Raw genomic sequence first — 25,217 nt, 5'->3', positions numbered from 1 at the left:
TTAAACAAGCATGGCTTGAAAGTTATGTTGCAAACGTTTTTACTAGAAACTTTTTTGCAAATTTAGAGAAGGACATGGGCTGTACAAGAAAACCCTCAAACCCTCGTGCTCGCGTCAAGATTTCGTCCCTGGGTGGGCTTGAACCACCATCCTCTCAGTTAACAGCCGAACGCGCTGACCGATTGTCATTGTCTTTTGATGGGCGTAACTAGAAGTATACTGATTCAGCCTTCGGTGAGTCCAATATGCCCTTTGGGTGGAATGCCTGCGTCTTGCGGTTTTCACAAACATTGCTTTTGTCCCTTATGAATATTAGTTAAAATGCAATAAAAGCAACAGAATGCATTGGCCGGGAATCGGACCCGGGTCTCCCGCGTGGCAGGCGAGAATTCTACCACTGAACCACCAATGCCTGTGGAGTAAAAGAGATTTATGAACTCGGTTAAGAGGAAGAACGTTTGAAATGCGGGCTGCGACGGACCAAACATGCTACACTGAATTAATGATAGCCAAAATGAGGCGATAGCATTGATTATCAGTAATTTACATTAGTTTAAACAAGAATGGCTTGAAAGTTATGTTGCAAACGTGGCACACGTTTTAACTAGAAACTTTTTTGCAAATTTAGAGAAGGACATGGGCTGTACAAGAAAACCCTCAAACCCCCGTGCTCGAGTCAAGGTTTCGTCCCTGGGTGGGCTTGAACCACCATCCTCTCAGTTAACAGCCGAACGCGCTGACCGATTGTCATTGTCTTTGGATGGGCGTAACTGGAAGTACACTGATTCAGCCTTCGGTGAGTCCAATATGCCCTTTGGGTGGAATGCCTGCGTCTTGCGGTTGTCACAAACATTGCTTTTGTCCCTTATGAATATTAGTTAAAATGTAATAAAAGCAACAGAATGCATTGGCCGGGAATCGGACCCGGGTCTCCCGCGTGATTTCTACCATTGAACCACCAATGCCTGTGGAGTAAAAGAGATTTATGAACTCGGTTAAGAGGAAGAACGTTTGAAATGCGGGCTGCGACGGACCAAACATGCTACACTGAATTAATGATAGCCAATATGAGGCGATAGCATTGATTATCAGTAATTTACATTAGTTTGAACAAGAATGGCTTGAAAGTTATGTTGCAAACGTGGCACACGTTTTAACTAGAAACTTTTTTACAAATTTAGAGAAGGACATGGGCTGTACAAGAAAACCCTCAAACCCCTGTGCTCGAGTCAAGATTTCGTCCCTGGGTGGGCTTGAACCACCATCCTCTCAGTTAACAGCCGAACGCGCTGACCGATTGCGCCACAGAGACTTACTGGTTTACATGATTAATTACTCCCCAAAAAATTATAAAATCTCATGTTACGATGTCCCGATGTCATTGTCTTTGGATTAGCGTAATTAGAAGTACACTGCTTCAGACTTCGGCGAGTCCAATATGCCTTTTGGGTGGAATGCCTGCGTCTTGCGGTTGTCACAAACATTGCTTTTGTCCCTTATGAATATTAGTTAAAATGTAATAAAAGCAACAGAATGCATTGGCCGGGAATCGGACCCGGGTCTCCCGCGTGGCAGGCGAGAATTCTACCACTGAACCACCAATGCCTGTGGAGTAAAAGAGGTTTCTGAACTCGGTTAAGAGGAAGAACGTTTGAAATGCGGGCTGCGACAGACAAAACATGCTACAAAGTAGAACACATTCTACGTGCACAAGGGATTTAACAACATCCACAAAAGGCAAGAAATGCAATGCAGCTAATAACAGCAATAAGACTAGCGAGCACCATGTTTTCCATTGGCCGTCTTTTTACTTTCCTTCTTACCTTTTGTACAGCCCTTACCTTTGGGCTGGTACCGAGGGCGACTGTGTTGACCAGTTTGACGCGTGTAAATGATAGAATGTCCAGTACTGTAGAACTGTGTTTGGATATGACAATCCGTTTATTACAAGCTATCTAAATTAAACCAAATGTAAGTTATATAACAAAGTATGCTAACCTTGAATGGCACATTATACCAGCATTGTCACCACATGACACAACACGATATGATATGACACGACACCACACCACACGGTCGAAAACTGTTTGTCCTCCAACCGCCCTGCCCATGCTCACACCTGAACTCAATTTAAGGAGGCTGCCATGGTAACCCCACCATAGCAACAGTCCCCTCCCTGTCGACACTTCCTGGTTCTTAACAGGAAGTGGGCGGAGCAATCTGCCAAAAAAGGAAATACAACATGCTGAACCCAACAATCAATTAGAGAAAATAAAATAAAAGCATTATAAACAAATAGGGAAATTTGGCTCCAACACCTTTATAAATAAGCAAGGAAATAAATGATAGCAAGGTCCTGTGTTTCATCATAAAGTAGTTTGCAACATAGCTGACCACCTCATGTACAGCCGAGCACACACAACACCAAATTTAGAGGGTTCTCATATAGACAGACCTCAGGCTTCAACATCATGAATGCTGGGTTCCATGAAAATGTCACGCACAAACCTGTGAAATTTCTCATTCGTTCAAGTCACTGTATTCTCAGGGCTTTCAATGGATTGCAACTGTACTGTTTAGATTGACTTATAAGATGTTTAACCTCTCTTTTAGCAGGAATCATAGGTGTAATTCCCAAAGAGTTAGAGAAGACAGCTGCAGTCTGAATGAGTGTTGGCCTTGCTTTCAAATTAAGCACCAGTCAAAGAGACAACTGAAACCTAAATCATAGCAGAGGATGGTTTCGATTCATCGACCTCTGGGTTATGGGCCCAGCACGCTTCCGCTGCGCCACTCTGCTGTCTTAAATTACAAAGTGATTTGGAACCCATCTGAAGTAGTGTTTCTTTCTGAGTCCTGGTTCAATCCACATTTAAAATGGCATTTTTTTGAAGAAAACATTGCAGTAAGTTGAAAGTTATAATGCAAACGTGGCACACGTTTTAACTAGAATTTTTTTGCAAATTTAGAGAAGGACATGGGCTCAAAAATGAGGCGATAGGCAACTCAATCCACATTTAAAATGGCATTTTTTTTAAGAAAACATTGCAGTAAACATCAAACTCTGTGGATCCATTGGGATTTTATTCAAAATGAATAGAATTTGGCTTGCATTCATGTGGTCTGAAAACAAACTGAGAAAGTGTTACAGAAAAAACATCAAGACACTGACGGGATTTGAGCCCAACATCTCCTATTTAACAAACAGGCACCTTGACTGACAGCTACAGCGCCTGGAACAGCATGGGATTTCAACACAATGTCTATAACCCTACACTGAATTGATGATAGCCAATTTGAGGCGATAGCATTGATTATCAGTAATTTACATTAGTTTAAACAAGCATGGCTTGAAAGTTATGTTGCAAACGTTTTAACTAGAAACTTTTTTGCAAATTTAGAGAAGGACATGGGCTGTACAAGAAAACCCTCAAACCCCTGTGCTCGAGTCAAGATTTTGTCCCTGGGTGGGCTTGAACCACCATCCTCTCAGTTAACAGCCAAACGCGCTGACCGATTGTCATTGTCTTTGGATGGACGTAACTAGAAGTATACTGATTCAGCCTTCGGTGAGTCCAATATGTCCTTTGGGTGGAATGCCTGCGTTTTGCGGTTGTCACAAACATTGCTTTTGTCCCTTATGAATATTAGTTAAAATGTAATAAAAGCAACAGAATGCATTGGTCGGAAATCGGACCCGGGTCTCCCGCGTGGCAGGCGAAAATTCTACCACTGAACCACCAATGCCTGTGGAGTAAAAGAGATTTATGAACTCGGTTAAGAGGAAGAACGTTTGAAATGCGGGCTGCGACGGACCAAACATGCTACACTGATTTAATGATAGCCAATATGAGGCAATAGCATTGATTATCAGTATTTTACATTAATTTAAACAAGAATGGCTTGAAAGTTATGTTGCAAACGTGGCACACGTTTTAACTAGAAACTTTTTTGCAAATTTAGAGAAGGACATGGGCTGTACAAGAAAACCCTCAAACCCCTGTGCTCGAGTCAAGATTTCGTCCCTGGGTGGGCTTGAACCACCATCCTCTCAGTTAACGGCCGAACGCGCTACCCATTGCGCCACAGAGACTTACCGTATTTTCCGCACTATAAGGCGCACCGGATTATTAGCCGCACCTTCAATGAATGGCATATTTCATAACTTTGTCCACCAATAAGCCACCCCGGACTATAAGCCGCGCCTACGCTGCGCTAAAGGGAATGTCAAAAAAACAGTCGGATAGGTCAGTCAAACTTTAATAATATATTAAAAACCAGCGTTCTAACAACTCTGTTCACTCCCAAAATGTACGCAAATGTGCAATCACAAACATAGTAAAATTCAAAATAGTGCAGAGCAATAGCAACATAATGTTGCTCGAACGTTAATGTCACAACACACAAAATAAACATAGCGCTCACTTTCTGAAGTTATTCTTCATTCGTAAATCCTTCGTCTTCGGTGTCCGAAGTGAAAAGTTGGGCAAATGTGAGATCCAAAATGGCCGGCTCCGTCTCGTCGAAGTAATCGGAGTCAGTGTCACTGTTATCCAGCAGTTCTGTGAATCCTGCCTTCCGGAAAGCTCGGACCACAGTTGTGACCGAAATATCTGCCCAGGCATTTACGATCCACTGGCAGATGTTGGCGTCGTCTGGCGCTGCCTCCCTGTCTTAGTGAAGGTGTGTTCGCCTTCTGTCATCCATTGTTCCCACGCAGTTAGCAGTCTAGCTTCGAATGCCCTGTTGACACCAATATCTAGCGGCTGGAGGTCTTTTGTCAATCCACCCGGAATGACGGCGAGTATTGAATTAAGCGCGTAAGCGTGTCTCTTAATGTGATGTTATGAGCTAGCAAATATAACAACTACACTACCCAGCATGCAACGATAGTTACGAGCATGCGCGGTAGCCCTGAGAAGCGTTGTATGCTGGCAGTTAGAATGTGGTTATGAGCACGCTGTGAGTAAACGTTGAGAACTCAGTTAACACGCCTCGTCTGCATTATTTATAATTAGACAGACAACACACTTAATAGGAGCCATTTTGGGGTCTTTACATAAACACACAAATGGAAATGAAACGTCACATATCCCAGCATGCACCGCGCGCTTCTTCTTCTTCCGGGGGCGGGTGGTTGCTTACAGTACAAGAAGAAGCGCTTCCTGTTCTATGGGGGCGGGTGCTTACCTTGGCGGTTGCTTGCGTAGAAGAAGAAGCGCTTCCTGCTCTACCGGGAAAAAAGATGGCAGCTGTTTACCGAAGTTGCGAGAACGAAACTTTATGAAAATGAATCTTAATATTTATCCATATATAAAGCGCACCGGGTTAAAAGCCGCACTGTCAGCTTTTGAGTAAATTTGTGGTTTTTAGGTGTGGCTAATGGTGCGGAAAATACGGTACTGGTTTACATGATTACTTACTCCCCCAAAAATTATAAAATCTCATGTTACGATGTCCCGATGTCATTGTCTTTGGATTAGCGTAAGTAGAAGTACACTGCTTCAGACTTCAGGGAATCCAATATGCCTTTTGGGTGGAATGCCTGCGTCTTGCGGTTGTCACAAACATTGCTTTTGTCCCTTATGAATATTAGTTAAAATGTAATAAAAGCAACAGAATGCATTGGCCGGGAATCGGACCCGGGTCTCCCGCGTGGCAGGCAAGAATTCTACCACTGAACCACCAATGCCTGTGGAGTAAAAGAGATTTATGAACTCGGTTAAGAGGAAGAACGTTTGAAATGCGGGCTGCGATGAACCAAACATGCTACACTGAATTAATGATAGCCAATATGAGGCGATAGCATTGATTATCAGTAATTTACATTAGTTTAAACAAGAATGGCTTGAAAGTTATATTGCAATTGTGGCACACGTTTTAACTAGAAACTTTTTTGCAAATTTAGAGAAGGACATGGGCTGTACAAGAAAACCCTCAAACCCCTGTGCTCGAGTCAATATTTTGTCCCTGGGTGGGCTTGAACCACCATCCTCTCAGTTAACAGCCGAACGCGCTGACCCATTGCGCCACAGAGACTTATTGGTTTACGTGTTTATTAAAGCGCACCGGGTTAAAAGCCGCACTGTCAGCTTTTGAGTAAATTTGTGGTTTTTAGGTGCGGCTAATGGTGCGGAAAATACGGTACTGGTTTACATGATTACTTACTCCCCAAAAAATTATAAAATCTTATGTTACGATGTCCCGATGTCGTTGTCTTTGGATTAGCGTAACTGGAAGTACACTGCTTCAGCCTTCGGCGAGTCCAATATGCCTTTTGGGTGGAATGCCTGCGTCTTGAGGTTTTCACGAACATTGCTTTTGTCCCTTATGAATATTAGTTAAAATGTAATAAAAGCAACAGAATGCATTGGCCGGGAATCGGACCGGGGTCTCCCGCGTGGCAGGCAAGAAATCTACCACTGAACCACCAACGCCTGTGGAGTAAAAAAAGTTTTCTAAACTCGGTTAAGAGGAAGAACGTTTGAAATGCGGGCCGCGACAGACAAAACATGCTACAAAGTAGAACACATTCTACGTGCACAAGGGATTTAACAACATCCACAAAAGGCAAGAAATGCAATGCAGCTAATAACAGCAATAAGACTAGCGAGCACCATGTTTTCCATTGGCCGGAAATCAACTTGTAAGTTTTGATAAAGGTCTACAACTTGCAGCAGTTTCCATGGTGTAGTGGTTATCACATTCGCCTCACACGCGAAAGGTCCCCTGTTCGAAACAGGGTGGAAACAAGGTCTTTTTACTTTCCTTCTTACCTCTATAAATAAGCAAGGAAATAAATGATAGCAAGGTCCTGTGTTTCATCATAAAGTAGTTTGCAACATAGCTGACCACCTCATGTACAGCCGAGCACACACAACACCAAATTTAGAGGGTTCTCATATAGGCAGACCTCAGGCTTCAACATCATGAATGCTGGGTTCCATGAAAATGTCAGGCACAAACCTGTGAAATTTCTCATTCATTCAAGTCACTGTATTCTCAGGGCTTTCAATGGATTGCAACTGTACTGTTTAGATTGACTTATAAGATGTTTAACCTCTCTTTTAGCAGGAATCATAGGTGTAATTCCCAAAGAGTTAGAGAAGACAGCTGCAGTCTGAATGAGTGTTGGCCTTGCTTTCAAATTAAGAACCAGTCAAATAGTCACCTGAAACCTAAATCATAGCAGAGGATGGTTTCGATCCATCGACCTCTGGGTTATGGGCCCAGCACGCTTCCGCTGCGCCACTCTGCTGTCTTAAATTACAAAGTGATTTGGAACCCATCTGAAGTTGTGTTTCTTTCTGAGTCCTGGTTCAATCCACATTTAAAATGGCATTTTTTTGAAGAAAACATTGCAGTAAACATCAAACTCTGTGGATCCATTGGGATTTTATTCAAAACGAATATAATTTGGCTTGCATTCATGTGGTTTGAAAACAAACTGAGAAAGTGTTACAGAAAAAACGTCAAGACACTGACGGGATTTGAGCCCAACATCTCCTATTTAACAAACAGGCACCTTGACTGACAGCTACAGTGCCTGGAACAGCATGGGATTTCAACACGATGTCTATAACCCTACACTGAATTAATGATAGCCAATTTGAGGCGATAGCATTGATTATCAGTAATTTACATTAGTTTAAAAAAGCATGGCTTGAAAGTTATGTTGCAAACGTTTTAACTAGAAATTTTTTTGCAAATTTGAGAGAGAGAGAGAGAGAGAGAGAGAGAGAGAGAGAGAGAGAGAGAGAGAGAGAGAGAGAGAGAGAGAGAGAGAGAGAGATCAGAAGGCATAAGAAAAAGTATCTACATTTGATTATTAAGAATGAAAGAGTTAAAGACTTGCTTCAACAACACTACTTTGCAACAAAGAAATGCTATAAACAAAAAGCTGCTACATGCGTCTTGTCATTTTATCTGCAATGTTTACAATTAAAACTGACTTCTTTTCAATTTGGACTCAAAACTCACGTTTTCCAGTCTTTGTCAAAAGGCCACCCTTCAAAAGTTTGTAACCTATTCTCCCAAAAGTACATCGTAAATGTTTCACTTTCGTTAAAAAGCTCCATTTGGGCTTGATTTAAAAGCCGGATAAAAGTTGTAAAAATGGCAAAAAAAAAAACATGCAAAGCGAATTGAAATATGACAGTTTTCTTGAAAATGTTTTGATTGGATAGTTTTCTTCTTCATGGTTGAGCTACACAAGTGCTGGTGCGGCCTACGCCACCTTGTGGTTGTCTTGCTCAACTGTTGAAGAAAAACATGTAAATACTACAACTAACATTTGATGCAATAAATCAAAGTCCCTTTATTTTGCATACTGAGAGACAATATCAATAATTGTATGATGGAAACTCCTCATGAACGCTACTTCCGCTTCCTAGTCTAGCAACACAACGCCATCAAGTGCTTGATTGGCGTCAACATTGAAGTAACAACAATACTATAGTTTAAGTATTTCAAACAATAAATCAAACCAAAATTCACTTTCTTTAATCGACTAATATGAGTTGTAATGATCAGTTTATTCTCCAGAGGAGTCAATGTGTCAAGCATAATAACATCACATCCTGTATGCCATATCAAAATAAAGACAACACCACAGTAAGAGACAAAATAAAGACTTGATGACGCGACTACCGCTAAATGCAAACTGCTATTGGTCAGAATTTGAGGCGCGGGAAACAGTGGTGGTCTCTCTTCCGCTGTAAATAAAGATGGAAGGAAGGAGTTTGCTTATTTATCACAGTGGTGTATTGTGAAAGTGGGCTCCTTACTACGGAATCATGTCTTTCTCAGTACCGGAGACAACCAAGTGTATGTCTTTAACTCCCAGGACAGAAATCTGAAGGCCACTATTAGATGATACACACACCATTTGGCATTTTTTTCCGCATGTAGCGACAAACTGCTTCTCTCCGCCTCTTCCCTTTGCAAGGTTGGGAAAAGACTTTTCTTGCTTCATTTGTTTGTGTGGTGGTAGAAGATGATGCCCTCTCAGTCTCTGCAGCACATTGACAAGTCAGGTGGGAAGGCTTTTTGTCCAAAATAGTCCAAGATCCTTTACATGCTTTTTTTGTCCCAACTGAAGCACGCCCAAATAGCCAGGACCAGGTCAAAGATTTTTTCTAAAAAGGGCCTTTTCTTTTCTCCCTCCCCCCCCATTCCCGAGGCGGCGTTTAACGGTAAGGGGGAGAAACTTTTTTTTTTGTTTTGTTTTTTACCTCAGAAAAACACGAAAAAAGATTGTTATCATTACCGATTTTAACATGGAAGAAAAGCTGGACTCAAGTTGTGCACGAAAACTTTTTTTCTGTCACCAAGCGTAAAGTCGGCAAAGTTGTTGGAGCCCCCCCCCCTACCACATTTTTCGAAAACTTTTCTTTTTTTTTGGGCGAGTGAAGTTTTGTACAAATATTAAAAAAGAGGAGGAAAGAATGGCGAAGGACAGTCGTAAGGGGGGACCCCGGACCAAAGAGGAAAGGGGACCGTCGCGGGGGCCCAACTTTTCTCACATTTGTTTTTTTTTCCAAACTCCTTCCATCAACCCCAACCCGGGATTGAACGGGCCGAAGGACACTTCCTCGTTTCGACGAGAGGAAGCAAGTCGGCTGCAAAGAAAATGCAAATTAAAGCTTTTAAATTGAAAACCCCGTCGCCGAAATGTTTTTCCGGAAAAAAATAAAGGAAAGAAGAAAGCGTCCTTTTGCAATGAAGTTTAGGATGAAATAGGCTGGCATCATCATTACCACTTGTGGTCCCCTCCAAGGTTTCTTCCATTCCAAATATCCACCGCGCCCAGCAAAAGCCTTCCATCTTTTCAGGACCAAAGCCTTGAAAACAACTCACATCTCTTTTTGTCATCTTACACACGTGACTTACACACAACATGTATCACGTGACTTACACACAACATGTATCACGTGACTTACACACAACATGTATCACGTGACTTACACACAACATGTATCACGTGACTTACACACAACATGTACCACGTGACTTACACACAACATGTATCACGTGACTTACACACAACATGTATCACGTGACTTACACACAACATGTATCAGGTGACTTACACACAACATGTATCACGTGACTTACACACAACATGTATCACGTGACTTACACACAACATGTATCACGTGACTTACACACAACATGTATCACGTGACTTACACACAACATGTATCACGTGACTTACACACAACATGTATCACGTGACTTACACACAACATGTATCACGTGACTTACACACAACATGTATCACGTGACTTACACACAACATGTATCACGTGACTTACACACAACATGTATCACGTGACTTACACACAACATGTATCACGTGACTTACACACAACATGTATCACGTGACTTACACACAACATGTATCACGTGACTTACACACAACATGTATCACGTGACTTACACACAACATGTATCAGGTGACTTACACACAACATGTATCACGTGACTTACACACAACATGTATCACGTGACTTACACACAACATGTATCAGGTGACTTACACACAACATGTATCAGGTGACTTACACACAATATTAGTATTTCCAACTAGGACTTTCCCTCATGTGTGTTGTGGCAAAATGTGAATGGCTGACAAAAATGTGTTTCCTTGGCGGAGGTCACTGAACCTCCATTTGTGTCTTGGTGTGTCCACAGTGGATTAGTAGGTGTGAGACAAACACTTTATCTTCCTGGTTGTTGTATCGCTACATGTTTGACATTATTTAAGACTTTATGGTGCCCGGAAAAGGACAGTTTGCCTCTTCTGTGGTATTGATGAGATTTAAAGGAGTGTTGTTAGTCCCATGGTGATGTGATAAAACCTCTTTCTTGTTTGGAAGATACACACAATTGTAACTGTTATTTCTTCCTGCACATAATAAATATGTACAACGTGTTTGGATGTATTCATTTATGTAACATTGTCATTAAATGTAATATTGCCTGACAAAAAGTGATTCCACGTAATATTTTGATATTTACACATCGCATATTTGACTAGAATACCCTTATGAGCATTACATATATCAACATCAACTACCTACTGTACTGTTTACTTGTTGAAATACCCTTTTTGGAGCAAATATATACCCATCAAATCAAATCAAATCAAATCAAATCAACTTTATTTATAAAGCACATTTAAAATTTACCACAGGGGTAGCCAAAGTGCTGTACAATGAGCAGGTTAAAAGATAAAACGAGTACCGAGCAAACACAACACAACACAAACAGAACATGATAAAAAATAAATAATTAAAATAGAATTAATAAAAACATAAAAACATAAAAACAGGATCACAGCAGGTGTATTATGGGGCGCCATTGCAGGATGGATATCACTCAGTGTTAAAAGCCATGGAATAAAAGTATGTTTTTAAGAGAGATTTAAAAACAGGAAGAGAGGAGGCTTGTCTAACACTCAGGGGTAGGTCGTTCCAGAGCTTGGGAGCAGCAACGGCGAAAGCTCTGTCACCTCTAAGCTTCAGCCTTGTGTCAGGGACCGTCAACAGCAGCTGATCGGCTGATCTTAAGGATCGGGTGGGGCAGTAAGGCTGAAGGAGGTCGGAGAGATAGGTTGGCGCGAGGTTGTTTAGACATTTAAAAACAAATAAAAGGAGTTTAAAATGTATTCGGTAACGCACAGGGAGCCAGTGAAGGGACGCTAAAATAGGGGTGATGTGCTCACGTCTGCGGGTCTGTGTTAGCAGACGAGCAGCAGAGTTCTGTACGAGCTGCAGGCGGGCGAGGGAGGCCTGGCTAATGCCAACATACAGGGCATTACAGTAATCAAGACGAGTCGAGATAAAAGCGTGGATTAATTTCTCAAGATCATGTCTTGATAAAAGCGGTTTCACTTTCGCTATTTGGCGTAATTGATAAAAGCTTTTTTGAACGACGCTGCTGATTTGTTTTTCGAATTTAAAATCTGAGTCAAACTTTACCCCCAGGTTTGTGACAGAGTCGCTGAGATACGGGGTCAGAGTGCCGAGGTCAACGTTGGGGGAGGGAGAGCGACTTGGACCGAACAACATAACTTCTGTTTTGTCTTCATTTAGGCTCAGGAAGTTAGCTGAAAGCCAGACTTTGATGTCGTGCAGGCAGTCAATAAGACTTTGAACCGTGTTATTTTGTGCCATGGGAAAATAAATCTGGCAATCATCGGCATAAAAATGAAATGCAATACTGTACTTCCTAAAAATAGAACCAAGGGGGAGAAGGTAAAGCGCAAATAAAATTGGGGCAAGGATTGAACCCTGGGGGACCCCATGTGGTAAAGGAGCTGTGGACGACATAAAACTGTCTACTTTTACACAAAAACTCCTGTCGGTTAGGTACGACCGGAACCAGTTGAGGGCGGCGCCCTTAATGCCCACACAGTTCTCAAGACGAGTGATTAAGGTGGCGTGGTCGACGGTGTCGAACGCAGCAGACAGATCTAAAAGCACCAGGACAACATATTTACCAGAATCAGTGGACAGGAGGATATCGTTAAAAACTTTTACAAGCGCTGACTCTGTGCTGTGGAGGGCTTTAAAACCGGACTGGAACAGCTCAGTGATACCATTATCCTCTAAGAAGGGCAGCAACTGACTGTAGACAACCTTCTCTAATATTTTGGAAATGTATGGAAGATTAGAGATAGGTCTGAAGTTAGAGAGGAGAGAGGGGTCGAGGCTGGGTTTTTTAAGTAGAGGTCGTACCACTGCATGTTTAAACTCTACTGGAACTATTCCAGAAGAGAGGCTACTATTGATAATGTTAAGGACACTTGATCCAATAGTAGCAAGTACCTCCTTAAACAGGCGAGGTGGGAGGGCATCTGCAGGAGAACCAGAGGGCTTCATATGACTAACTGTGTCACTTAAAAAAGAAAAGGACACCGGCTCAAACTGATGGAAAACAGAAGAGAAATGCAGGGGAACAGAAGGGTCATATGAAGGCTGAGATAGACTGGCTCTAGTTGACACAATTTTGTCAGTGAAAAAATGGAGACAATTTTCACAGAATTCAAAAGAAGCATCAAAACCAGCAGATTTGGGAGCATCAATGACAGTGTTAATAGTTTTAAACAGAACTCTGGGGTTGTTACAGTTAGAAGATATAATCTGAGATAGATATATATTCATTTCTGCTTTTACAGTCATCTGAAAGGAAAACAGGCTTTCTTTAAAAATGGCAAAGGACACATGCAGCCTGTCTTTTTTCCATTTTCTCTCTGCTCTTCTACATACGCGCCTGGCAGCCCGAGTGACGTCATTCAACCAGGGTTGAGGCGTGGCTTTAGCGCGGCGGCATTTGAAAGGCGCGATCGTGTCCAGTGTTTGTGAACAGATAGAGTTGAACCCAGAAACCAACTCTTCAGTATTCAGACACACAGATGCTGCAGAATTATCATCACAAAGAGTCAAAAAAATAGAGGAGAACCGAGCAGGAGACGAAGAATTAAACATGCGAGAGCGTTGGGGCGGTGCGCACAATTTAACTGGACACTGCGTGGCAATATCAAACAGGATCGGCATGTGATCAGAGAACACAGCGTCGCAAATGTCCAAATTAAAAACACACAAACCATACGAGAGCACTAAATCGAGTGTATGCCCGCGTTCATGTGTAGAACCACACACAGACTGTACAAAGTTAAATGAGTCGATTATATTCAGGAAGCTCCTGGAAAGCGGCTCATCTGGACAGCAGGTGTGAATATTAAAATCACCCACAATAAGGACACGATCATATTTGGGCAGGATTTCAGCCAGAAATTCAGAAAAGTCAGTTATAAAGTCTTTGTGGTACTTGGGTGGTCGATAGATGACGGCACACAGGACGACATCAGAAAGACCCAGTTCAAACATGCACAGTTCGAAGCTTGAAAAGGAGGATTGTAGGCGGATCTGACGGCATTTAAAGTATAGTATATAGTATATATAATATAGTTTATATGTCTATATATAATATAATATATATATATATATATTTTTTTTTTATATATACATATATATTATATGTTATATGTATTATATATTACTGTAACTTGTTCTTAAAATTAGTAGTTATTTTGTATGTCAAATTGAGTGTTTGTGTGTATATATGTATACTGTATATATGTATGTGTGTGTGTGTGTATATATATATAAATATATATTAAAAAATACACAAATATAACACATGTTTTTCCTCTCAGCACCAGCATGGAGCTGTGTAGCATTTGTCTGTGACAGAATGACATCACACTAAGACATTCAGTGACAGTTTTCCAGTGTTTATCAGTCATTTTTCTTTACTTATATAGAATTTTGTTACAGTAAAAACCTTTTAAACAAAGTGTTTGCTTGTGACATTTTTCTGAAATTTGTAAGTATATTCTTGCTATCGTTTATAATATTGTTTTTTAGAGAAATGTTTTGACATTTTGTTATTATTGTTAATATTGTCTGGAATCAGTTTTTGGCAGCAACAAAGTGGCCATTTGGGTAGTTTTTAGCTCTAAAAAGGGTATTTCAACAAGTAAACAGTACAGTAGGTGTTGATATATGTAATGCTCATAAGGGTATTCTAGTAGAATATGCAGAGATGAGATGTGTCAATATCAAAATATTACTTGAAATCAATTTTTGGCAGCAGCAAAGTGGTTGTTTTGGCATATTTTAACTTTGTAAAGGGTATTTCTACAAGTAAACAGTAAAATAGGTACTTGATTTATATACAGTATATGTAATGCTCATAAGGGTATTCTAGTAGAGTATGCAGAGATGAGATGTGTCAACATTGGCGTTGTTAGGTCTATTTTAGGGGGGCTCAAGCCCCCCTAAAATATTCTTAAGCCCCCCTAAATCATTTGGTGTTATATATTTTTATTTTTTTATTTTACAAATACATGCTGACATATTCATTATAAAGTGGGCCGAATATGAGTTTAAATAAATAATCATATAACCTGTCATTATTCACTCAGTTTCCCCTCACTTCATAGCGTAAGGTAGCGAGCCCCTTTAGTGCCCCTGGGGGGGGGGGGGACCAGACAAGCATTTAGTTTTTACACTGGGGGGGACCAGACAAGCATTTAGTTTTTACACTGGGGGGGACCAGACAAGCTCTGCTTCTTCCACTCATGTTGGACGCTTGATCACTTGAGCAAAAGTTGTGCTTGTAAAGTTTTGACATGTTCCAAATAAATACATTGAAAGTGAACATTAATAATAACATTTTAAAGTATGTTTTGGTTGTATGCCAACTTTGCGGAGCAGCTCTTCACAGCATCACCTCGCTAGTTAGCTTAACGTTAGCATCTTCCATGTTACATCATAACGATGTTGAATAAATGTGTTTGTGTGCCTTACAGACGGACTTGTTATTGGCTAACATGTATACACATCATTTGTGCTACATGTTTTTACTTTATTAGTACATTAACCTCCAGTCTTCACACAGTGAGCGTAGAAATGAGTTTAACATTGGGGGGACATCAATTTATATCCCAAAATAATGTTAGGACAAAGAAATGATTACACAGTATCAGTATCAGTCTATGTTAAGCATTTTATGTAGCATTCCCATTTTACACTTTTTACTCAACTCTTGTGAAATATCCACTGTCATGTTACTCTTTATAATTTATTAATTAGTCAATTAATAAAATATTTACTGAGTCCTGCTGCTGCTTCACTTTTATTGTGGTGTCATTTTTCTACCTGTTAAGAGAAGTATTTGATCTTAAATATATAAATAATCCTCCATATTGGCAGCCATAGTGATTAATTTATTCAGCAGAGCATTAAAACTTGGATCTGACAAAAAGTAAACACAAATGTTGTCTTCCTCGCTGATAAAACATGATAGCAACATGCATCTGCTAGCTCATGATCGCCCCCACTTCTCAGTGTGGCGAGTTGGAGTACTACAAGAAGCACTCTAATACAGTGCTTAAATCTGTATTTTTAGTCTTATTATCAAGGAATAATGAGGTCACACTTATATTAAAACATTAATGCTGAGGTTTCGTCCGGTAGTGGGCCGGTGATGATGATGATGATGATGATGAGGATGATGAAGATGTATCTGTGCAAGTGAACAATTGGATCCACAAGGGACAACAACCCTTTCCACAGACTACACACACACATCAGAAACATAAATGTTAGAAGCCTACAACAATATATGTGAAGAAGACTTTAGGATTAAAAGTGAAGATGTGAGGTGAAATAAGTACAAATGCAGCAATAAAAACAAGCAACTCCACTCACGATGGCTCTAAAGTTCAGTGATGTGTTGCTAACTTCAGCATTTTTCTTCTTTGTTGATGTTTTGCAGTAGTTAACATCCATGATGTAACAATGCTGCTAATCTACCAGAGTCCACATTTTGTTAACCATTTTATTCATTCTTACTTTTAATTGGAAAATAACATCAATAAAATGCAATGGAAAAATGTGTGGAAAAAACCCCAAATGAAACTAATAAGATGTCTTCTCTTCAAAGATGAGAAAAAAAAAATGTAGCTACATATATAATATTCAATACATGCACACAAGTTAAAAAGTAAGCACAGGACAACATATAAGACTAGAAGATGAGAAGCACTACATACAACATCAAATATACATTCTTATTAAACATGCTGTGTTTTTAAACTACATTTAGCACAATCACTGTGTGATGGCCATAGTGGTCCATCGAGGCGTATATATATATAATAAATATTGCCAGTCACAATTAACTTGTGCTCAGCTGGGAAAATAAATATATATATATATATATATATATATATATATATATATATATATACTTATTATGTCATCCATGTACTTATTATAAACTGTTACAGGCGTATTAAATAATCATGTTACTATTAAATATGTAACGTAATAAAATGTGGGGATATAAAAGGCATCCGGTGCTATCAGACCGGGCGGAAGTGGAAATTGAGGTCACAAACCACCTAGGAGCACCTGTCAGACCCAGCGTTTTTTGCTACGGAGCCACTTCATGGAAGAATCCTCATTCTTTACCTTTTTTGTGGACTTTCCATTGGCCTGTGGAGAACCGGGACAACAGAGACTTTTTCCAGGAGGACTTTGAGTTGGATACGCAGACGCGGTACCGAGAGTACGTAGCTGCGGCTTCCAAACATTTCATCGCTTGCACGTACGTGCGTACCGCTATGTGCATGTCACGTACGCAACTTTGGGGACTTTGGGGAAATATATGTGTTATATGAACTTTGGGGAGGTGAACGGTACTTTGGGCTGTGGGATTGAGTGTTTTGTGCGGGTGTTTGAGATGTATTGGCGGGTTATATGGACGGGAGGGGGGAGGTGTTTGTTATGCGGGATTAATTTGTGGCATATTAAATATAAGCCTGGTTGTGTTGTGGCTAATAGTTATACATGTCTTGTGTTTATTTACTGTATTAATTATTTCCAGCTGAATATCAGGTCCCACCCGTGACTCCTTAATTTGCGTAGTGGCAGAGACACCAGGAGAACATGGGTGCGTTTGTTACAGCTGTTTAAGTGTTTTTAAATCCCTGCAGCTTCCATGACTGTTACACACTTGTGTTTACTGGCCTGATACTTATACCTGAACCTTTTATCACACACAGTGCAACTAAACGGTTTCTTTCCAGTGTGTGTTCTCATGTGTGTGGTCATGTTTTGCTTTCTGGAGAAACTCTTCTTACAAACAGAGCAAGTAAAAGGTTTCTCACCTGTGTGTGTTCTCATGTGTAATATCATGTCATACTTGGTGTTGAATCGTTTAGCACAAGCTGAGCAAGCAAAAGGTTTCTCTCCAGTGTGTGTTTTCATGTGTGTGGTCATGCATTCCTTTCTGGAGAAACTCTTCTTACAAACAGGGCAAGTAAACGGTTTCTCACCTGTGTGTGTTCTCATGTGTACTATCATGTCATTGTTAGTGTTAAATCTTTTAGCACAAGCTGAGCAAGCAAAAGGTTTCTCTCCAGTGTGTGTTCTCATGTGTGTGGTCATGTCACCCTTTCTGGAGAAACTCTTCTTACAAACAGAGCAAGTAAAAGGTTTCTCACGTGTGTGTGTTCTCATGTGCAATATAATTTCCTTCTTCGTGATGAATCTTTTAGCACAAGCTGAGCAAGCAAAAGGTTTCTCTCCAGTGTGTGTTCTCATGTGTGTGGTCATGCGTTCCTTTTTGGAGAAACTCTTCTTACAAACAGAGCAAGTAAAAGGTTTCTCACCTGTGTGTGTTCTCATGTGTGTGGTCATTGCATACTTAGTGTTGAATCTTTTAGCACAAGCTGAGCAGGCAAAAGGTTTCTCTCCAGTGTGTGTCCTCCTCATGTGTCTGGTCATGACACCCTTTCTGGAGAAACTCTTCTTACAAACAGAGCAAGTAAAAGGTTTCTCTCCAGTGTGTGTTCTCATGTGTCTTGTACAATCACTCTTCAGTCTAAATGATTTCCCACATTCAGAGCAGTCAAAGTGTTTGTTGTTAGTGTGATGTCTCGTATCACCTTTAGAGTCATTTTTACTCTCCAAAGGTTTTTGGATGTGGTCACTGTGATCAGAAGAGTGTGACATCATGTGGTCCATGTCTGACAGTGGAGCAAAGATGCTGTCTGGTTCTGACTTGATATCTTCACAATGCTCTCCATCAGCTTCTGTGATGTGTTGACTTACAAGCTCCGCCCCTCTGTTCTCCTCACTTTGACTGTGATGAAGCTGTAAGGACTGAGCTTCATCTTCATCATGAAGCTGCTCCTCTTTAATGTGGGAGGGGGCCTGTAGCTCCTTCTGTCCCACACTGGTGTGCCACTCCTCTTCATGACTCCCCGCTGACACCCGCTGGACGTCTGCAGAACAAATGAGGTGTTACTGTATTGAAGTTTGCAGTATTCAAACTATTGACATGTGAGCTAGGCCAAATAGACAGTGATGGGCAAGCTACCTGGACAATGTAGTAAGCTAAGCTACAAGTTACTCTCAATTAAATGGAGCTAAGCTATCCTCAGAGAATTGGAGCACGCTACACTACAAGCTACACTGCAAAAGTAGCTTGCCACGTCAAAGCTACATTTAATATATATATTAGTATCTTAGTGACTTAGTGACTGTGTCACAAACCTGGAGGTAATGTTTGACTCAGATTTTAAGTTTGAAAAACAAATCAGCAGCGTCGTACAAAAAAGCTTTTATCAACTACGCCAAACAGCGAAAGTGAAACCGTTTCTGTCAGGACATGATCTTGAGAAATTAATCCATGCCTTTATCTTGACTGGTCTAGGCTACTGCAATACCCTGTATGTAGGCATTAGCCAGGACTCCCTCGCCCGCCTGCAGCTCGTGCAGAACTCTGCTGCTCGTCTGCTAACACAGACCCGCAGGTGTGAGCACATCACCCCTATATTAGCGTCCCTTCACTGGCTCCCTGTGCGTTACCCAATACATTTTAAACTCCTACTATTTGTTTTTAAATGTCTAAACAACCTCGTTCCAACATATCTCTCCGACCTCCTTCAGCCTTACTGCCCCACCCGATCCCTAAGATCAGCCGATCAGCTGCTGTTGACGGTCCCTGACACAAGGCTGAAGCTTAGAGGTGACAGAGCTTTCGCCGTTGCTGCTCCCAAGCTCTGGAACGACTTACCTCTGAGTGTTAGACAGGCCTCTTGTCTTCCTGTTTTTAAATCGCTCTTAAAAACATACTTTTATTCCATGGCTTTTAACACTGAGTGATCTCCATCCTGCAATGGCGTCCCACAATGCATATTTTCAAATATGTAAAAAAAAAGAAAGAAAAAGAAAGTCCAATGCTCATTTGTTTTTGTTTTTTGTTTTCCATTGTTTTCATTTTGTTATAATGTCTGTTAAGGCTACAGCACTGAATACAGTACTATAGCACATGCATGTTGTATGCATGCATGTGTGATGCATCATGTTGGATGCATGCATGTGTGATGTATCATGTTGTATACATGCATGTGTGATGTATCATGTTGTATGCATGCATGTGTGATGTATCATGTTGTATGCTTGCATGTGTGATGTATCATGTTGTATGCTTGCATGTGTGATGTATCATGTTGTATGCATACATGTGTGATGTATCATGTTGTATGCATGCATGTGTGATGTATCATGTTGTATGCATGCATGTGTGATGTATCATGTTGTATGCATGCATGTGTGATGTATCATGTTGTATGCTTGCATGTGTGATGTATCATGTTGTATGCATGCATGTGTGATGTATCATGTTGTATGCATGCATGTGTGATGTATCATGTTGTATGCATGCATGTGTGATGTATCATGTTGTATGCATGCATGTGTGATGTATCATGTTGTATGCATGCATGTGTGATGTATCATGTTGTATGCATGCATGTGTGATGTGTCATGTTGTATGCATGCATGTGTGATGTATCATGTTGTATGCATGCATGTGTGATGTATCATGTTGTATGCATGCATGTGTGATGTATCATGTTGTATGCATGCATGTGTGATGTATCATGTTGTATGCATGCATGTGTGATGTATCATGTTGTATGCATGCATGTGTGATGTATCATGTTGTATGCATGCATGTGTGATGTATCATGTTGTATGCATGCATGTGTGATGTATCATGTTGTATGCTTGCATGTGTGATGTATCATGTTGTATGCATGCATGTGTGATGTATCATGTTGTATGCTTGCATGTGTGATGTATCATGTTGTATGCATGCATGTGTGATGTATCATGTTGTATGCTTGCATGTGTGATGTATCATGTTGTATGCATGCATGTGTGATGTATCATGTTGTATGCTTGCATGTGTGATGTATCATGTTGTATGCTTGCATGTGTGATGTATCATGTTGTATGCATGCATGTGTGATGTATCATGTTGTATGCTTGCATGTTCCAAATGAACTCAAAGTCAAGTCAACTCAACTCAACTAACACTTGGTGGACATTCAAGCCACAAAATGCAAATGGAGTATTGTTGGTGTATTTTGGATGGTTATAGAGGACCTCCCATTGGCTCCATTGCAAGTGGACTTGTATTTATATTGTATTAGATGATATGTGGATGTTGTGCTTACTTGGACTGTGATGAAGCTGTGAGGACTCAGGTGCTTTGTCTTCATGCTCTTCAGTCTTCACAGAGACAACAGTCAGTGGAAACTTGCTGACATCATCCTCCTCCTGCCCTACAACACACTCTCCCTCCTCTTCCTCTTTAAAATAAGGGGGCTGTGGATCTTCCTTGTCCCCTTTAAAATGTGAGGGCTGTGGATCCTCTAAAGTGAAACTGTCCCCCTGTAGATGAGGGAGACATTCTTCTTGGTGTCCAATCAGCTGATGGATGTCTACAGGACACAAACAAAACACATTTTAACTCCTACATGCTAAATATTAAATTGTACATGAAGTATAGGGCTATGGCTATTGAACATTTTATTAATCAAGTGTTCTACTGGAAATGTTTTCGATTAATCTGGATAAAACATAGTGTTGCTTGGTTAAAGGGGAACATTATCACAATTTCAGAAGGGTTAAAACCATTAAAAATCAGTTCCCAGTGGCTTATTTTATTTTTCGAAGTTTTTTTCTAAATTTTACCCATCACGCAATATCCCTAAAAAAAAGCTTCAAAGTGCCTGATTTTAACCATCGTTATATACACCCGTCCATTTTCCTGTGACGTCACATAGTGATGCCAATACAAACAAACATGGCGGATAGAACAGCAAGCTATAGCGACATTAGCTCGGATTCAGACTCGGATTTCAGCGGCTTAAGCGCTTCAACAGATTACGCATGTATTGAAACGGATGGTTGTAGTGTGGAGGCAGGTAGCGAAAACCAAATTGAAGAAGAAACTGAAGCTATTGAGCCATATCGGTTTGAACCGTATGCAAGCGAAACCCACGAAAACGACACGACAGCCAGCGACACGGGAGAAAGCGAGCACGAATTGGGCGATCGCCTTCTAACCAACGATTGGTATGTGTTTGTTTGGCATTAAAGGAAACTAACAACTATGAACTAGGTTTACAGCATATGAAATACATTTGGCAACAACATGCACTTTGAGAGTGCAGACAGCCCAGTTTTCATCAATTAATATATTCTGTAGACATACCCTCATCCGCTCTCTTTTCTTGGGGGTCTGGCGGCAGATTTCTTTGACTTTATGGTTGTAAATGCATCTGCTTTGAGTGTCGCAGGATATCCACACATTCTTGCCATCTCTGTCGTAGCATAGCTTTCGTGGGTAAAGTGTGCGGAACAAACGTCCAATTTCTTGCCACTTTGGCATCTTTGGGCCACTGGTGCAACTTGAATCCGTCCCTGTTGGTGTTGTTACACCCTCCGACAACACACCGACGAGGCATGATGTCTCCAAGGTACAGAAAACAGTCGAAAAAACGGAAAATAACAGAGCTGATTTGACTTGGTGTTTGTAATGTGTTTGACAAAATGGCGGATTGCTTCCCGATGTGACATCACGCTGTGACGTCATCGCTTCGAGAGCGAATAACAGAAAGGCGTTTAATTCGCCAAAATTCACCCATTTAGAGTTTGGAAATCGGTTAAAAAAAAATATGGTCTTTTTTCTGCAACATCAAGGTATATATTGACGCTTACATAGGTCTGGTGATAATGTTCCCCTTTAAAGACGAATTTAAGCGACTTTAAGACATTTCACTTAATAATGAACGGCCAATTGGTTTGAGATGGTATGAGATCAAGATGTCATCTTTAGATCAGGCTTTGCTTTTTCCACAATCACTGTCACATTAAAAAGTTAAAGTACCAATGATTGTCACACACACACTAGGTGTGGCCAGATTATTCTCTGCATTTGACCCATCACCCTTGATCACCCCCTGGGAGGTGAGGGGAGCAGTGAGCAGCAGCGGTGCAATAACTTTTATGGTGATTTAACTTCCACTTCCAACCTTTGATGCTGAGTGCCAAGCAGGGAGGTAATGGGTCCCATTTTTATAGTCTTTGGTATGACTCAGTCGGGGTTTGAACTCACAACCTAGTAGTCAGCATGCACACTACATCGAGTCGGTCGATGTAGTAGGTGTTGTAGTAGGTCAGGGGTCGGCAACCCGCGGCTCCAAAGCCGCATGCGGCTCTTTGATCACTCTGATTCGGCTAAGCTGCATACTTGCTGACCCTCCCAATTTTTCCGGGAGACTTCCGGATTTCAGTGCCTCTCCCGGAGCAAACATTCCCCGATTTTCACCCGGACAACAACATTGAGGGCGTGCCGTGATGGCACTGCCTTTAGCGTCCTCTACAACCTGTCGTCGCGTCCGCTTTTTCACCATACTATCTGCGTGCCGGCCCAGTCACATGTTGTATGCGGCCTCTGCTTACACACGTAAGTGACTGCAAGGCATACTTGGTCAACAGCCATACAGGTCACACTGAGGGTGGCCGTATAAAACAACTTTAACACTGTTACTAATATGCGCCACACTGTGAACCCACACCAAACAAGTATGACAAACACATTTCAGGAGAACATCCGCACTGTAACACAACATAAACACAACAGAACAAATACCCAGAATCCTATGCAGCCCTAACTCTTCCGGGCTACATTGTACACCCCCGCTACCACCAAACCCCACCCACCTCAACCGACACACGTATTGTATTTGTTCTGTTGTGTTTATGTTGTGTTACAATGCGGATGTTCTCCCGAAATGTGTTTGTCATTCTTGTTTGGTGTGGGTTCACAGTGTGGCGCATATTTGTAACAGTGTTAAAGTTGTTTATATAGCCACCCTCAGTGTGAACTGTATGGCTGTTGACCAAGTATGCATTGCAGTCACTCATGTGTGTCTGCAGAGGCCGCATACAACATGTAACTGGGCTGGCACGCTGCATGTACAAATGGTTGTAGAGGGCGCTAAAGGCAGTGCCATCACGGCACGCCCTTATTACTGTTGTTAGGGTGAAAATCAGCAGACATTCGTGAGAATAGTTACCCTGGAATTCGGGAGTCTCCCGGAAAAATCGGGAGGGTTGGCAAGTGTGATGCTGTCAAGCAGCATTCATATAAAATTCGCGGGCCGCACTAACATTACATTTTCATATTAAGGTACGGGCCGCGTGTCTGAGACCCCTGGTTTATACATAGCACAAAGCAAAAAAAAACTTTGTATGCAGTGTTATTTCATTTTAAATTTCAAAAGAGTTTTGTGGCTCCCATTGTTTTCTTTAATTTGTGAAACGGGTCAAAATGGCTCTTTGAGTGGTAAAGGTTGCCGACCCCTGTAGTAGGTGGATGTAGCAGGTGTTGTAGTAGGTTAATGGCTGCACCAATATGAAGGAAATAACAGGTCCGTATAGCTTTTACACACATAAATAACTTGTCAAACCTGCCAGCTAGCAGGCTAGGTTTACAGTTACCATGGTAACTGACTCTGACTTTGTCTTAGTTTTGTGTAAACATGTTGATACACTTTGTTACAAACTGAGAGGAACATCAACCTCTCATAAATATTGTGTGTCTGAACATCCTCACATGACAATTCATCTTCCTATAGACAATCTATTGAAGAAAAGTGTTAATAATAAATATAAAGTTAGTAAAGATGTGAGAGTAAGAAGTAAACAAACCTGTTGTGTGTAACACAACTTGATGTTTTTCATGTTGTCGCTCCTTCTCCTCTTTTGTTGGACAAAGTTCCTCCTCGTACTCTGCTATGGTTCTTTCGCACATTTTCACACAATCACAACACTTTACACTCACACTTGATCTCTGCTTAGCGATGTGTTTTCATCACTTCCGTCTCTCTTTGTTAGCAGCTAACAAGCTAAGCTAACTAGCAAGCTAAGCTAGCTGGAGAAGCATCAAAGTGCGCTCAGACTAATATACAAACAGTTATTATGACTCTATTTAATAGAGTGTAATAAAGGACATATATGTGTACATGGACGCACAGATTAAGAACACTGAACTGTGACGACTGCAATAACGTCTTCACCGTCAGACGCCATCTTGCTTTATCCTCGCCCTGTTTGCTTCGCGCGCAGTCTTGTAAGATCTCGCGAGAGAAACAATTAACCAGCTCTTTTACAGATCTCGCGAGAGAAACAAGTAACCACCTCTTCCCCCCACCCCCGGTACAACTATTTCAACATTCCGAAAATAAAAATAAACTTTTACATTTTCAAAACAAAGAC

At 41.0% G+C, this 25,217-nt stretch overlaps 2 protein-coding genes and 4 non-coding genes across 6 annotated transcripts in view; 2 read left to right on the top strand and 4 right to left on the bottom strand.

The window, feature by feature from the left end:
• Positions 1 to 25,217, top strand: part of LOC133570631 (uncharacterized) — a 682,377-nt gene that overhangs the window by 160,363 nt on the left and 496,797 nt on the right. The window lies entirely within an intron of this gene.
• Positions 342 to 412, bottom strand: trnag-gcc (transfer RNA glycine (anticodon GCC)). The gene has a single exon. It is a non-coding gene; the product is annotated as a tRNA-Gly (tRNA).
• trnan-guu (transfer RNA asparagine (anticodon GUU)) lies at positions 1,239 to 1,312 on the bottom strand. Its single transcript has one exon. It is a non-coding gene; the product is annotated as a tRNA-Asn (tRNA).
• Positions 1,535 to 1,605, bottom strand: trnag-gcc (transfer RNA glycine (anticodon GCC)). The gene has a single exon. It is a non-coding gene; the product is annotated as a tRNA-Gly (tRNA).
• trnav-cac (transfer RNA valine (anticodon CAC)) lies at positions 6,680 to 6,752 on the top strand. Its single transcript has one exon. It is a non-coding gene; the product is annotated as a tRNA-Val (tRNA).
• LOC140680139 (uncharacterized) lies at positions 15,941 to 19,916 on the bottom strand. Its single transcript, XM_072916511.1, has 2 exons — positions 19,907 to 19,916; positions 15,941 to 18,865 (listed from the first exon to the last, which is right to left on the bottom strand). Exons 1-2 carry the CDS (start codon positions 19,914 to 19,916, stop codon positions 17,559 to 17,561), a joined length of 1,317 nt encoding a protein of 438 aa, XP_072772612.1. The 3' UTR covers positions 15,941 to 17,558.

Source organism: Nerophis lumbriciformis, linkage group LG28 (genome assembly GCF_033978685.3).
Source record: "Nerophis lumbriciformis linkage group LG28, RoL_Nlum_v2.1, whole genome shotgun sequence".
NCBI lineage: Eukaryota > Metazoa > Chordata > Actinopteri > Syngnathiformes > Syngnathidae > Nerophis > Nerophis lumbriciformis.
Note: the sequence above shows the minus strand (reverse complement) of the source record. Positions and strands in the feature narration are given on the sequence as shown.